This window comes from Erithacus rubecula (assembly GCF_903797595.1).
Source record: "Erithacus rubecula genome assembly, chromosome: 2".
Classification (NCBI taxonomy): Eukaryota; Metazoa; Chordata; class Aves; order Passeriformes; family Muscicapidae; genus Erithacus; species Erithacus rubecula.
In genome coordinates this window covers 68,471,872-68,487,940 of record NC_136685.1, presented here as the reverse complement: position 1 = coordinate 68,487,940, position 16,069 = coordinate 68,471,872, and the positions used below count along the sequence as shown (strand labels likewise).

General features: G+C 38.4%; 1 protein-coding gene across 5 annotated transcripts in view; it reads left to right on the top strand.

The window, feature by feature from the left end:
* Positions 1–16,069, top strand: part of DISC1 (DISC1 scaffold protein) — a 184,977-nt gene that overhangs the window by 146,547 nt on the left and 22,361 nt on the right. For all 5 annotated transcript variants that reach the window (XR_013777150.1, XM_079330312.1, XM_079330314.1 and 2 more), the window contains exon 11: positions 15,169–15,412. Coding sequence is in view for 4 of the 5 variants with exons in the window: in XM_079330312.1 (XP_079186438.1) it covers positions 15,169–15,412 (244 nt within the window). In the remaining variant the exon portion in view is untranslated. The remainder of the gene's footprint in view (positions 1–15,168; positions 15,413–16,069) is intronic.

The following is a 16,069-nucleotide window of genomic DNA, read 5'->3' as shown; positions in this document are numbered from 1 at the left end:
ACAAGATACAATACTGCAGTGACCATACTTTGCCATTGTTGAATGATACAGAGCCACATAACTTTACAGATGTGTGCAAAACCTTTCTTCTTTAATTAACTTTTTTTGCTGTTTGTCTTGGGTTCATTTTCTGTTCAACAATGTTTGTTTTCATATTAATGGTGCCTTTATTTTTACTCATGGATACACAGTATGAAAAATGTCTTCCTGTGTGGAGTCTGATGTAAGTTGTGCTCATCTGCATGGCTCCTTGTTCACTGAGGTGTTAAGATAGTTGTTGTGATAAAGGCAACTTGGGTTTATTGAAGCAGCAGAAATCGAGCCCAAGGTTTGTTTTACCTGATCTCATGTGTGTGTGTTTTGGTTTTTTTTAAGAGTTTCAATCAAATGTCACTTGCCTAGTTCAGAACAAATGTGGCTTCAGCCTGGTTGCTCATGTATTCTGTATCAGAAACAAGGGTTTCTCATGCAGGCAGTGTTTTTAATGCATTTGAGTATGCCATCTTCACTGAGATCCTGTCCCTTCAGGCAAGAAATAAGATGTTCTGAGGGTCCCATACCATTAGAGGACAGGTCAGGATTAAATGCCACCACATCACATTCCAGTTTACTTGAAAATGAGCAGTCTTAGAAGTTACTGTCTTTCCTTATTATTCTCTGTTAGCTTACATACCACATGCCTCAAGAAATTTCAGAAATTATTTTGGGAGTAGGACTGGGTATGAATGCTCTGAATAGGACAGCACACTGAAAGGACAGTGTTTCATACTGCTGATGGTCTTAAAGGTCGTCTCAGAGCACCTCAAAAGGACTGTGTATCCTTGAAGATTTGTAGCTCTCTTTCTCTATTGCTCCTGTTTGTATGGAATATTTTGTGTTTTAATTTAATGTTGATTATATGGGGTAATTTTCCCAGCTGTGTTATTTGCTTATGGCTTCAGGCTGTTGTTTATGAGAGGTCTTTTTCTTCATGAAAAAATGCCCTTGGATGGCAGTGGAATCACTTGTGTTGCCTTCTCTTGCAACAAAGGACTGCAGGACTAGGCTTGGTGTGATTAACTTAAGTACTGCAAATTTGGAATGTGTTTAGAAATTGATGCTGTATGAAGTGAATATGGTCCATAACTTGCCAGATTCATAAATTTGGAAGAAATCTTTGCCCTCTCCAGTGACCTTTGAAGGCATTCTGCCTAATCATGGTTTGCTGTTCTCTCAACCATACTGTGTAGTTTTATCATACTGGTACCCAAAAACCCTTCAACCACCACCAAATCATTTATCATGTTTCAGTAACGTGAAGAACATATTGCAGTTTCACCAAACCCTCATAGGAACAATCACTTTGGACAATCCCTTCTCTTGGCTGTGCACAAAGCAGCTGCTTTGTTTGAGTTGCCTTATTTTTCTGTCTAGATGTGAGAGACTGTCATGAAAACAGGATTATTGTTTCTTAAAGTCTCACGCTTTCCTGATATTCTTTTCCAGACTGAAAACAGCAGCTCTTGTCATACTACTTACTATGCTGTGGAAATGTTATGATACCACAAATTGAAGGATTATGATTTTCAGCCATGTAAACTGGTAACAAGAACATAGGAGCTTGTGAATAAAAGTAACATTTTAAAGGTGTTTCTATAGGGGAGTAGAAATTTGGCAAGCTTCCACTGATTTCTTGGTACTGTTGTAGTGAGGGAAGTTTATTTTTCCAAAATACTCAAAAATAAAAATAATGAAATAATGAATAATGAAAGGCAGATTGCTAAGTGTGTTAGTTATTAATTTACAGTTGACTTTTTGGTAGCTGTATTGGCCCAATTTTATTTGGGAGATATATCCTCTTTTTAAAATAATTTAGGAAAGTTTCACAGTGGTGCATCCAATTAACAAAGAAGAAAAATTTAAGTATTCTTTCCTGTTCTATTTCCCCTCTGCTTTAAATGTTGTGTGCTTTCTTCTTTGCTGTTCTTTAATTGCTCTGACTTGATGTTAGCAATCTTAGAAAGGGATGTTCTGGTTCTCCTCCTGCTCTTTCCTTTATTGTGGCTCCTCTGTCTTCCTTCCTTGGACTTGTCCCATTTCCACTTCGTGTATTTTATTCTTACCTTTGTTTTATTTCCCTTCAACTTCATCCCTTAGGACACCTATTTTTGCCTGTCTCTTTTGTGTATTATGGAGCAGGGGGAAGTTGGATAGTAGAAATATAATAAAGCATTTTCTTTACAGAAACACTGTTCTCACCTTTAAAACACATTAGATTACTTTTCAAGCTGTCTTATTCTGCATGACTACAGTACTGGTTGTCACCAAATATCCTTATTGTCTTCACAATCATTTGCAATATGTTTGGAAATGTTTGCAGTTTCCTGACAAAGTATAGTATCTTGGGACCTCTTAGTAAATTTAAATAATGCCAGAAGAAATTTGATGCTATTGCTTCACAGAAGTGGATTAGCCTAGATTAACTGGGTCTGGAGGAAAGGGGAGAATCTTCACTATGCCTTTCATTTCTGGTTGTGGAAAGTGTAGCTAATGCCCATAGGGTGTGGAAAAGGAAATTGTCACTATAGAAGTACAGCAGATTAGAGTTTCTAATCATGTTTCTGCAGCATAATGTGCATTTTATTGTCAGTGTTATCTGGTGCCATGTGCTATTGGAGATCATTTGATAAACTCATGTCTGTGCCAGGATGGAACTCTCAGTTCCCAGCCCTGAACTTGTATTTCAGCCCTGGCAGATCTCATATTTATCTACAGATGAAATGCACATTGTACAAGCAGAAAAATGGAGGGCAAAGAATGCAGTCTGCTTCCTGCACCAAGAAAGAAAAGGTATTTAAAAAACCCAAACAAACAAAGAAAAAACCAAACCAAAAAACACCTCCACTACCACTTCTGTCTGTGAAATCCACAGGATGGGAGATAATTGCACTGATGGAATCTACCATGCCTCTTGTGGCAGTAGCAGGAATCTTCTGAATTTGCAGTGATAAAATTAATTTTTTGCTACAAGGGGAAGAGGATGTTGTTTTATATCCTAAGGAACCATCTGCTGGTATAAGGTGTGGAGGGAGATTTTTGCAGAAAGGAAGGGATGAGATAGGTGGGCCTTAGGGCCCCACAGTACTCTGGGGGAAGGGGAATTGCACAAATTTACTTTTCACTCTAGGTCCTAGTAGCCAATTAGTATTCACCAATGTATATGTGTTACATTTAACATTTTTTAATGAATGGCTTCTATATGAGGTGAAGAAGGGCACAAAAATTAAAAACTCAGAAATTGTTACTGTCTGTTTTTTTTGGTTTTTTTTTTTTTTTTATTTTGCCTGTTCAGAGATGCTGGATCACAAATATTGATTTTTAATTGGGAAGTGGGGAACTGTGGCACATGACCATACTGTTTGATAAGAAGTAGCAAAAAGCTCTGTTCTTTTTAGCTGTTCATAGCACTGAAGCTGGATCTTTTTAGGGTAAAAAAAAACAAAACCAAAAACAAACAAACCAAAAAACTAAAAAGAAAATAAAAGGTCAGATTTGAGGCCAGTTTCCAGTGCCTCAGAGCTTTAGAAAAAGCATAGAACATGGCTGAACAGCCTTTACTGACTCCCTGTCCATATTAATTCGGGTTTCATCCAGGGCTTTTTCCAAGTTACTGGATTAACATCAGTAGTTAGAGTGCAGCATTGTCAAAGACAAGGTGACAGGGGATTTTACTGCTTATTCATGGAAAATCTTGCCCTTCTTTCCTCTAGGCTCTTTGTCTTCCATTCATTTTATTCTTAGCATAGCAAAAACTGTCAGAGGGCAAGGCATCTCCCCTTCTAAAAACAGAAAGTATTGCCCTTGCTTGAAAAGGAAATGTGATGAAAGTTCACAGCCTCTCTAGCTGGTTAGTAATTGTGTATTTTGTTAGGATTTTACTTTATTCTGTATGCCCTTTTTCTATGCTGCATTGTTCTGGTGCTGGTCAGTGATGCCTGCAAAGCTTAACTCAAGGCTTTGCTGAAATTCATTAGTGTCACATTCTCATAGTGAAACCCCAGCCAGCAGCCAAGCCCCACACTCACTACCCCAGCAGCAGGATCAGGGAGAGAACAGGAATGGCAAAAGTGAGAAAACTCATGGGTTGAGAAAAAGACAGTTTAATGGGGAAAGTAAAAGCCACACCCACAAGCAAAGCAAAGCAAGGAATAATTCACCATTTCCCATGGGCAGGCAGGTGTTCAGCCATTCCCAGGAGAGCAGGGCCACATCACATAGAGCAGTTACTTGGGAAGAGAAACACCATCAGTCCAAACATGCTCCACTTCCTCCTTCTTCCCCCACTTATATACACAACATGATGTTATATGGTCTGGAATATCCCTTTTGTCAGCCTGGGTCACTTGTCCCAGCTGTGTCTTCTCCCACCTTCCCTGCACCCCTAACTTCCTTGCCACTGTGGCAGTACCAGAAGCAGAAAAAGCTTTGGCTCTGTGCAAGGCCTACTCAGCAATAACAAAAAAAATCTCGATATTATCAACCCTGTGTTCAGCACAAATCCAAAACACAGCCCCATACCAGCCACTGTGAAGAAAAACAGCTAAAACCAGCAGAACACAGTAGTTCTCTCTGCTGAAAACTCTTGCCTTGTTAAGAGTAAGGAATTCTGTATCACTTTACTGCTTTGGTGTGCTGAAATTTCCCTGTTTTGGAGTAAAAGTAAATGTTTCTTATCTTTTTCCCTAATCTCTTGTGCTCTTCTTGGTTGAATTATATTGAATTTTATTAGGAGTTTAAAATTAATATTAATCATTTTTTGTTTGTTAATTAGTGACACTTCTCAGTGTGGAGAGGATCTCTTTTTATGAGTGGTGAGTGTCTACCAGGACTGACAGCAGTCATACATCCTTCCTCTGGCCCAGCAGTAGGTTCTTGGCTTTTTGACCTGGAAGCCTATACAGAAGATATTGCTCCTAATGTATGTTTGCATTAATGAAGGGAAGATGGATACAATGAGCTTTAGTGGTTTGTTTTTAATAGTTTTCAATTTCCTATGCAAAAATGCTTTGGCTATGACATAATATTTTTTATAACAGTTCCACTGTGCTTCACAAAGATTTTTCAGCCACTGACCTCATCCTAGAATTTTCAGAGGGAGTTTGAATATAAGATCAGTAATATGAGGATGTATTTGCAGTGTGCTCTGGCTGCTGAGGGGTTAAATTTGGACACTCTGTCAACCTAAAGGACAGTGGTTTCATCATTCCCTTCAAATAACAAGGAAAGGAAAACATGCAGTAGAATATAATAGTGTTGGGTGAGAGGCAGTCTGACAACTAGAGAGTGAGTTTGAGAAATTGATGAAAAATATCCCTTTACACAGAGGGCTGTTTCCAGTAATTTTATGGGACTTTTCTGAGTCTTACTGAGAAAAATAACTGTAAACTCTTCAAAGTGCTTCTCCTTGCCCTTCAGCATCACCTGTTCCTTGCCCAGCTCTGCCCTGCTGTTGATTTCTCTGTGAGCTGATTTCATGCAAACCTCAACCCATCTTAGCTGTGAAGATATGACTGTGAGGGCCAGGAGGGATAGCAGAGCTGTTTGTCACCTCTGGGTCCATGGCATTAAGCTTCTGCTCTCTTTTTGCTCTTGGTGCCTGCATGTAGTGAAAAACAGCTGCTTCCTACTGAACTTGGCAAGAAAAGTGTTGGGAGGTGGACGTGTATTTTTCTACTGCTGCTGTTTGTCAATGCATCCCTAAAAACAAGATTTGAAACTGGTTTGTGCAGTTACAGAGGCTTTGTCATCTGTCTTGAGTGGGATTGTCATCAACAGGAGTAATGGGTGTAGAGCAGTCAAGGAAGATGAGGATGGATGCCTGACATCATCTGCCTGCTGTCCAGCAGTGCTGCTAAATCCTCGTGTTCTGTTTCTGGATGATTCTTTGCACAAAACCCTGGCTGGTCAGTTACATAGAAACAATGATAATTAAAAAAGTAGAAAATAAAGTATTGCTATCTGCATAGCATGAGTATGAAGATGTAGGATAACTCTATTTTGCATGCAGCTGGTCTTTCCTACTGGCATTTGGAAGTTTCCATTAATTAATGTACGTGCTACTGGGAGTGTACTGTGCCTGTCTGGGGAGACAGTGCATAGCCCAGCAATTTTAAGTCTTCTGTCAGCAGCAGTGCAGCATTTTTGTAGTTAGCAGGGTCCAGCCAGGGAGGGACCTTGCCCTTTCTCTCTTTTTGATCCAGAACAGGATTTGACTCCTGAACCTATTGACTGCAACTACAGCAGGTCATATGTCACCCTTGGGTGTTTCAGAGGAACTCCATAAGCATGTGGCCATTGACATCAGAATTTGGCCAACACTCTCGTTTTTCCAGGTGTGTCTTCCTGGTTACAAAAGCTGAATTTCAAGGTACATTCCTACATGTTGACAATATATCATCTCTCCCAATTTTACCTCTTCTAAAAGGTTATTTCTTATGTATGTTTAATTCCTGTTTGGTCAGTGGTACACAGGATGATTCACATTCCTCAAATTCCTTGATGCTGAAAGTCTAAATCTCTCATGCTTTCAGAGAGAGAAGTATATTTTAAACTGTTTTATATCAGAGAATAGAGGTGGATAAAAATGATAGCAGAACTGTGAATTCCTTCTATGTGCTTAGCCCTGTGGTCAGAGAATGTAACAAGCAATAAGAGATCAGGCTCATTATTTTAATTGCTTTGAAATAAGAACACGTTCTCTTGGTATAAATAGCCATTGCTGCTATTGCAGCAGTGTGGATTCGTGGCAGCTGAGAATGTGGCCTCAATGCAAATGCTGTGCTTTCTTCCTGTGGCATACTTTTAGAAACAAATGTATTCTCTTGGATTAGAACTCGTTGTGACTTTGAAAGCCCACTGAATGACTTCTGTTTCAGAGGAGGTCACTAGAAGTTGGATGCTTTGTGGGGTTCAAGCTCAAGAAAGTATTGAGGCCTGTGTAGCAGCTGAATTGAACAGAGCTCAGATGGATATGTAGATACTGAGATGCATGTTTTTCAAAATTGGGGCTTAATTTATGCCTCTCCTTTAAATCTAATTTGGGATCAAATATTAAATAGTGCAGAAAAAATATCTCATTCCAGCAATTCCTATCCAGCCAAAGTTAATGACATTGTGGGGCTTTTCTGTTATTGCAGGAGCCAAAGGCAAGCAGGATACAGACTGAATTATCAGTTAGTACCAAACTCTAAGGTGTTTTATCAGATTATGAACAAGGTGAGTGATAGACTAGGGCTGAGAAGTTGGCTTTGTGTGAACTGCTGAATAAGAAGAATTCCCTAGTAGCTTTCTCCTCATCTATCAAAGTTAAATTTTTGTCTTAGAATAGATTATTTGTAATAGATGTTTCAGTGGAGGTAAGGGAAGTGGACCATTTCTTTTTCTAAAAGAGAAATAATAGCCCTGAAAGCAGGTAGTAAATTTTTACATTATAGATTGGGTAATATGGTAAAAATAAACTGCAAAGTAAATATTGGGACAAAATTGAATTACAAACGCTCTCAACTAGATGCCTTCCTTCTTCCCTTGTAAATTACTGGATTTCCTGCACTCAGTGTGTTGATCCCATTCCTGCATCCACCCTGTGTTACAAATCAAAGTGAAAAACATCAGCTGCAGCAGTCTATAATTTTGTGTTTCCAGTGGAGATAATTTAAGTATAACACAGTGACATTGAATATTGGTAAAAAGATGACAGCCCATGATTAAAGTTCTGCACCAGGTAAAATAAATGGCTGGAGGATGGAAATGACAAAAGTATTGTTTGATATTGGGTAGTATCTTGTGTTTTAATAACACTAATCAAATTTCTATTGTTGGTTTTAAGCACTAGATATATTGTTTTTAACAGGCCTTTCAGGAAAGAAAAAACTGACACATAATATGTACATTTCACATAAAATACAAGGTGGTGATTCTGTCCTTAAGTTGCCATATCAGGGTAGGTTTTTTTTAGAAAAGATGTTAATTCTTAGCAGACTGGTTTTAGATTTCAATGTTAATATTTCAGTATCCTGGATGCAGTAGTTTTACTGAGTGAAAAAAATTGTGGATAGTGAGTGTAGTTGATAAGTTTAATTTTTAAAACACATTTCACAGAAAATATTGGCAGATATTTATTCTGTTTTTTTTGTTTACTGAGATCACTGTGAGGGGCCATATATTTTTACATGAATAGTATTTCTTATTTGTTGTTATTAGCTTCTTTCTATGAAAAATTCTGCATGGAAAGAAATTTTTAAAGAAACATCAAGGCAGTTCGAGTTTATAGCTTTTGCAAAGACTGGGGAAATTCCTTAGAAATCTTAGAATCCATCATAATAGAATATTTACCCTTTTTCCTTAATTATGCAATTTATAGAATTGGTGGTATAGCCTCATTATGAATATATACAAAATGTCTTTGTCTAAAGCCACATCCTAGAGCTATCCCAAGTAATAGAATGGCAGCATTTCCTTCTAGGTAACAGAACAGAGAGAGAAAATACAGGCAGTGAAGAACAGGGCTAAGTTTTAAACTGAAAGGAGTATAAAGACCTGTAAGGGTTGTCCCTGCTCCAGACCCACAGAATACCCTGCTCCTGCAGTGAAAGTTCAGATATGGGCAAGGAGAGATGTGAAGGAAGCAAGGAGCAGGCAGCAGCTCTCTGAATAAGGCTGTGTTTGAGTGATTGCCTTCCAGCATGGCATTTTTCCTTCCAACAAAATGTTACATTTCAGTTCCATTCTCTTAGTGTGGGCATAGGGTGTCTGCAGTGTTAAATATCTCAGATGAGAAGGTGTCTGAATGTGTTTGGAGCTCTCCACTAGGACTCACTGAAATTTGTGAACAAGGAAGGAACTGTTGCTCTTCTTTTTGCTCACCAAGCCAAGAAGTGAGAGCTGTTAATCCCAACACAATTTAAGACTGGGTGTTCCATAGCAGTATTGTAGAGGTTAGATCACTCAGCAAGGACAGAGGATATCTGGCTCCAGGCACTCTGTCTACTGCACCTCCAGATTTACTCTCTCCTGAGGAGACATGGGTGCCATAGACACACATTAATGGCTGGTTTGGAGGCTCTGCTCACCTTTTCCCCCAGATCTGCCCCTTCCTACATATTTGCCTCTCTTCTGGGATGCTGTAGAAAACAGAGCCACTGCCAACACCCATTCTTCCAGCTGCATGAAAGTGATGTCTACACCTCTGTGCTGCACAGTCACGTCTGGTCTGTGTGCACTGGGTGACTTTTGAATAGGACTGATGTGCAGAGAGCTTGACCATGGCTATAAAGTGTAGATATTAGGAAAGTCAGCCCAGAGCAAAATTTTCAGGGGTTGAAGATATAAAAGTCTAAAAGTTAGATGGGAATTGTGAGAGTTGCTTTCTTGGGCTTCTATGGTTCTGGTCCAGAATATTCTCTAGTGGGTGCAACATCACATTTAAAGAGGGAGAGCTAATTGCTGTTTTGTAGATATTATTATATTTTTTGTAAAGGAGAGGGCAATGTCAGAGAAGCAAGTTGCAGTTGCTTGTGCCAGGAAAAAATGCTAGCAGCTTCAGACATTGCCTTGGAGTTTTAGTCCAGTTTGCTAGTCTTCAAAGTAGAGAAAGCTGTTATCTGACAAGGGAATGTGTGGAGTCTCCTTCTGGGAGTGAGTCTTGTTTTCACATGGAGAAATGTGACCATAGTGCTGAGCAGCAAACAAGTGTTATCAGTGAACTTTAAAATAGGGGAGTAGAAAAGATGTCTCCCACACTGGGAGACATCCACATGATTGGAACCATATGAAGTCAATTCATGAAATTTTTGACTCCTGAGGAGAATGGAGAAGAGAGACACAATGCAAGGAATTGAATTGTGAAATTGAGGTTATATTGAAGGCATTTATAGGATTAGGGAGACTTGCAAGATGTAGGAGGAAAAATGGTTTTGATTTCAGATGTTTAGGGAAGGTGACTTTCTAGTGTGCAGGCCAAGGGGAAACGGAAGTTTTGATGTTCGGGCAGATGTTCCACATTTTCTTTGTACTTTCTCCCATATCAGTCTGCTGTTGCACACCAATCAGGTGGGGAAAACTGGATTATGTGCCTCCTTCCCCCTGGAGCCTCATGTGATTGGCACATTGTAGTCCTTGGTTTGTTTCACAGGTTGGCTGTTGGCATCTTGAAGTATAACAGCCAAGGTTAAAGAACAAAAGCTGATCGGTCTGGTAACTTCTTTTTCTTTTTTCTTTTTTTTTTTTTGTAATGAAAAAGAAAAGCAAAGCATATTTCTGAAGTAGTAAATACATGCTAAATATAAGAAGAGTTCTTGATGCATGACTGTGAATTAATATGATTAATCAAATTAAAAGGTGAGGCTTGCTAAGAGTGAAGTAATACTATTGCCTTTCATCCTCTAAATATCATTAGAAGATACTTTATTTTGCTTGCCTCCTTTGTTCACTGCAGGGCTATTGCCTACAGAAAATGAAACAAAATTATAGTTAAATGTTGAGTGAGAAGAGCTCATTCCTCCCCGTGGTGCAAAATATAAATAGAAGCAAGTGACCAAAATATAGAAAAACTTTCCCTAGTTTGTACAATAGTTCAATAAAGAATGGGGATATTGAACAAAGACTTTTGATTCACATTTCATTTTCTGCAAGCCTCAAATCTTTCCAATTGTTTTAATTGTCATAATGAAAACCCCTGTTGTTTCTGCCAGACTATTTTTGTTGCATTTTACTTGCTTTTCTTTTTTTTTTTCTTTATTCAGAGAAAGCTGCTTTTAGGGTCAGTGAATGCAGAGTTAAAATATGTACCAGGTACTGGGAGAACATAAGCACACGGTTTCCTGAATCTGTACCTTAATGTGCCTCACCTACTAAAAGGAAATCATCTAGAATATCTCTTCTTAGTGATGGTTGATCTCCCATCCTAAGTTACTTTTTGATTATGCTGTTTCTGAGTAGTTGTCTTACTGTGTAACCATTTAGCTTCAGTCTCACTCTCTTGCCTTTCTGTGGGAGAGTTCTTACAGGGATTTCCCTTGAAATAAGCAACATCATCTTATCAACAAATGGTGTTGACCTCAGGGTGTTATAAACCACTTGTAACAATTCCTGAAATCAATCACCTGAAAACTATAGATAATAAGATTTAGAAACAGTGACAGCTTCCTGTGTTAATTCCAATATCCTTTTGAGGAAGTTTTGCAGAACTTTGGTTTTGTTTGTTTGTTGGGTTTTTTTTGTTTTTTTTTTTTTTAATAGAGTTTAATATAAAATCTTTTGACTATTTTTACACAGGCATGTTTTCATTTAGACTGCAGTGTTCAGGAACTGAATGTGCCTTTTGTATGTACGTGTTCTCGCAGTTCCAGTTAGCACTATAAATAGCTCTAGAATAATGTTGTGCTGAGAGGCATAGGGAGCCCCCATAGATGCCTCCCAGGATCTTGTCAAAAGGCAGAGCAGCAATGTTCTTTGGAGCTCAAAAGAGAAACTACCCTTACTGGTTATGGCTCTTGACATGAATTTCATCCAACATCACAAGTAGTGGGGAGATATCCTCTAGTTTCCTTTTACCCTTTTATCCTGGTCATGTTTCCTATAAAACTACTTAAGCCTTAGTAAAGACAACTGCAATTACAGTGTCAATTGCTACTTTATGAAGAGAACTCAAGAATAAGCCTCTGTTCCACATCCATTTCCCCCTGTCCATAAACAGCCCTGTTTCTCTGACAGCTCTTTCATCATCATCAACTTGACCTAATGCAGAATTCTGTCTGCTGGTGCTTTTGTGTTGCTGTGGATGTCTCAGCCATTCTTCAAGTCAGCTTAGGCCTACTTTTGTAGATTCTTTCTGCAGGGTATCCTTGAGGTAAAACCTGTCCCAGCTATCCATGCAGGTAAAAAATTACTCACGTAGAGTCTTGCATCTCACTTACTTCACCATCAATTTCCCCGGCTGTGACTTGACAAAAGTAGCATTGCCCTACCCTCATTGATTCAAAATGAGCACTTCTGTCTTTTCATTTCACTATTTTTTCTCCATTGACTCCTCTTCTGTCTTCAAGACTAACTCTAGCTTCCAGTGTCAGGGCTGCTCACAGTCTTTAACTCCCTATTCAGTTTTGTTTCTTTTTTCTAATATGAAAAGACTGACTTCCTCTGTTGATGTTAAACCACACTGGTGTCAATCACTTACCCATTGTATTCTTATACTAGCATCTCTTACCTTTCTTATATGATTCCTTTGGGAAGAGGTGGAGATCTTGCATATCTAATAACGTGTCATTGCCCTCCCACAAATTCTTAAAATGCTCATTCACTGTGATGCCTCAGTGTTCTTGGCACCACTTAGGTTTATCAGTTACTTGTGTAACTAATTAAACTGTTGTACTGTAACTAACATGCTGTGCCCAGTCTGGTGTGTTTGTTTGAGCATCCTCATCTGTATCCTAGCTCTTGCTAATTGTTTGAAAGAGAAAAGTTGCTTTGAGAACAAGGCCATTGTTGTAATGTGTTTGGTGTTTGTACAAAGCCTGGCCCTGTGACTCTTGGCAGTTCAGAATCAGCAGCTGATTAAGGTATGCTTTGTATCCCTGGGTCTATATAAAAGGTTGATGGATTGTGATTTGTTGTGGATTCCAGCAGATTGTTCCAGACACCTTCATTGAACTTGCCACATATGCCACTTTGATAGTAATATACAGGCAGGCATATAACACCTAGAGGTGTTGATATATCATGAAATATTTATAAGTATGGGAATAATGTAAAATCTCATCCAGACTCGATCCATCATTTTGAAACGTTTCATACCTGAAAAATCTCACTGTGTTCGGTACAGCCACCCATGGAGGCTTCATAGAGACTGCAAATGCACTTTTAGTAAGAGTTGAAAATGAATAAACCAAACTCTGAAATTCAGTTTAGTTTAGTTTTAACACCTGATGTAAAAGCTAAAGTTTTTTGCATGCTGGAGACAATATAATTTTTAATAATAATTTGAAATGTGTCTCTGTGTTAGCTATTTGCAGCTTTAAAGTAATTTTCATTCCAAAAGTGTGTTTGAAAAATGCTTCAAGGCACTGAATTCCAAATTGCAGACTAAAAGGTGGAGCCTTGATATGTTGGGCTTAGATCTGCTCAGAGTATCCAAGTGTACATGCATTCACTGATTTTGGTTGAAAAGTTCAGTGTAACATCTTAGCATCTTAGTTCAAGATGTATCAGAGCTTTACAGATACCATGATAAAACAATGCTGGCCTTCAATTAAAACCATCTGTTAGCAGTAGATTCAGTAACTGCTGATTACAAAAATTATTTAAAACTTAGACAAAACCACATTGACCAATGAGCTGAGTCATGGCCAAATAACAGCAGCCCAGGCACCATTATGCTGTACTCTTATACATGCTGTTCATCTTCCCCACTGTGAAATCCTGCATACATCACCATCTCTGCCCTAATTTTGTCAATAAAGCTCTTCCTTAAATCAAATTACCCAAACAAGTTATCCTTTGGAAATTTTGATTTAGCTCTCTAGAGTGTTTTTTTAGCCTTTAATAATAAGCCACATATAGATGCAAACAAACATTTTCAAAAACCAAGTAAATGGGCTTATGTATGTCTGCAGGAAAATGTTTTGACTGTGTAACTATGATAATGTGATTGACAAGCAGAGAAACAGCAGGGGTTATTTTAGTTTTCTGGCTTGGTAAGTGAAATGCTACCTGGATGGAAGACAGATGTGTAATCCAGTGAAGCATTTTTCCCTTTCTAATTAGTGATACTTTGAACTCCTTGGGGGAGACCAATTTGTGGACCCCATGCTGCATTATGCCTTCAATAAACGTATATACTGACTCTTAAGCACAGATCAAATAGCTCAGCTTCTGAAGCCTGATTTTGCTCTTAGTCTCAGTGTATTGCTGTGTGACTTTTACAGCTCGGCATCTTTTAGAATTTGTGGAGTTAAAAACATACTTGTTAAAGTAATGAACTCATTGTGAGAAGTGCACCTTCTTTTTCCTTCATTTGGGATAAAAGAAAAGCTGGTATTTAACTTAGTCAGAAAAGTTAAAATCAAATGGATATTTTTCTTCTCTTAAGTCACTTATAATTTCTCACAATTACATAGTAAATGATATTTACTATATCATAGTAAATGATATAATTTGAAAAAGACCAGTGAAAAAAACCATTGCTGTTATCAGCATCAAAATCTGTCTGTATGTATTGCCATGGGAATAGTCCCATCCCAGGCTCTGCCACTGATCTACTATATTTTAGCAAACAATCTACTCATTTGGTTCCTTCGAGACAACATGTATGAAGTGGAGATGTGACCACATCACTTACAAATAGTGTGATGTTAGTATTCAGTTATTGAAATCTATCCACACTTTGAATTCCTATTTATTTTGGGTGAAAAAAATCTTTTGGATGGATCTCAGGAGCATTATTTGTAATGTACATGTCTGAGAGATGATTAATGGATGAAAAGTTTATAGAAGTTATGTATTTTGAATTCTGGTCTTGTTTTGGTGGCATAACAAAGAAGAAGGTAACCAAAGCCCATTAATAAGAGATAATGATAACACTCAGAAGTATAAGCCTGAGAAAAGGGAGACTGTTGTGGTTTAGTCTAATCTGATTCACCAGTGCTGAAGTAATCACATTTTAGTCTAATAAGAGATTTAAAGTACCTAGTTTCCAAAACTTGGACTTGATTTAATGCAGCAAGTAGTGTGACTGTTCAGACATGATCTTCTACATCAAATTCAGGAAAGTTACACAGCTGCAGGATGACAGGCCTGTATCTGATATTGTGAAGGAAGGTCTGGTTATGATGGCAAGACCCCTGAACCTGACTGAACTGAAGGAAGTCTCATGTAGCCAGTGTTTGCTGTGCAGTTGGAAGCAACATCTTAACCCAAGGAGGTTTTTCTATCATCTACTTTGTAATAGGGCAATAATTTCACTGCTTTTCGGTTTGATACAGCAGTGTTAGCTCTGTGGGAGTATTTGAGGTACTGTTAAGTTTTTTGGTTGCTTTTATTTTTCTGTCTATAATAAGCAGTTACTCCAAGTGTTACTTGAAATAGCAACTATTCTCCCTGAACTGCAGTTTTATTTTCTTTTGGCTTTTATTTCAGCTGTGGGAGCCAGCTGCTCCAAAGAGTGTGGGAAGCTGACTTGGAGGCCTGTCAGCTGTTGATCCGAGGGTTTCAGCTGAAAGAAACCAGTTGCTGTGCTTCTGAGGAAGAAGAGAACCAAATGGATGAGATGGATGAGACTGCTGATGCCCCACCTGATTCTGAAAAAAGGAAAGAAGGTCACTTTCTAAAGGGCACAGACTGGGGTGCTGTTTCCTGCCCCAAACACAGGGAACTGAAAGAGGTATCTGAAATAGTCTGCAGCTGCATTTCAAGGGATACTGCTGGTTTTCCTTCTGAGAGGAGGAGTTGTATCTTTGTGGTGGGTCAGCAGGGCAAGTTAAGTATGAACTTAACATCTGGCTTCCAGTCTGGGACATGAGTGAAATAGCTCATTAGCTTCTCAGAAGTCCCTCAACCCTTTCTCCTTTTACCATCAGTCTTTTTAGAATGCAGAAATTATTCAGGCAATAAATATAGAATGTACATCAGGATTTAAAGGAAAAACTATTAAGTATTTAACCAAAATTATCAGTTGTTCTTCATCTCACTGATGAGTTCATTCTGGGTTGGTTCTGCTGACTCATTTGCCTGGATCATTGTTAGCTGACATGAAAAGAGAGTTAGTTTTCCTCCCTTAGTGAAATGGTCAAAGGCTTCAGAGCTAATAGATGCTAATAGGCTTACAGCATCCAACAGTTATTGAAAGGAGGAAAAAATAATGAAGCTTAGAAGGGTTGACAAATTTCTTTTAAGTTTCCATGTTTTGATCTGGAATGCTATCCCTGCTTGAAAAATCTACCTCTATCTAATAGACTTTTCACTGTACTACCTAAGTATAAAAAGTGTTAAAAAAACTTCATCACCCAACCACACCACTGTGACCAACAGCAGTTGTTAG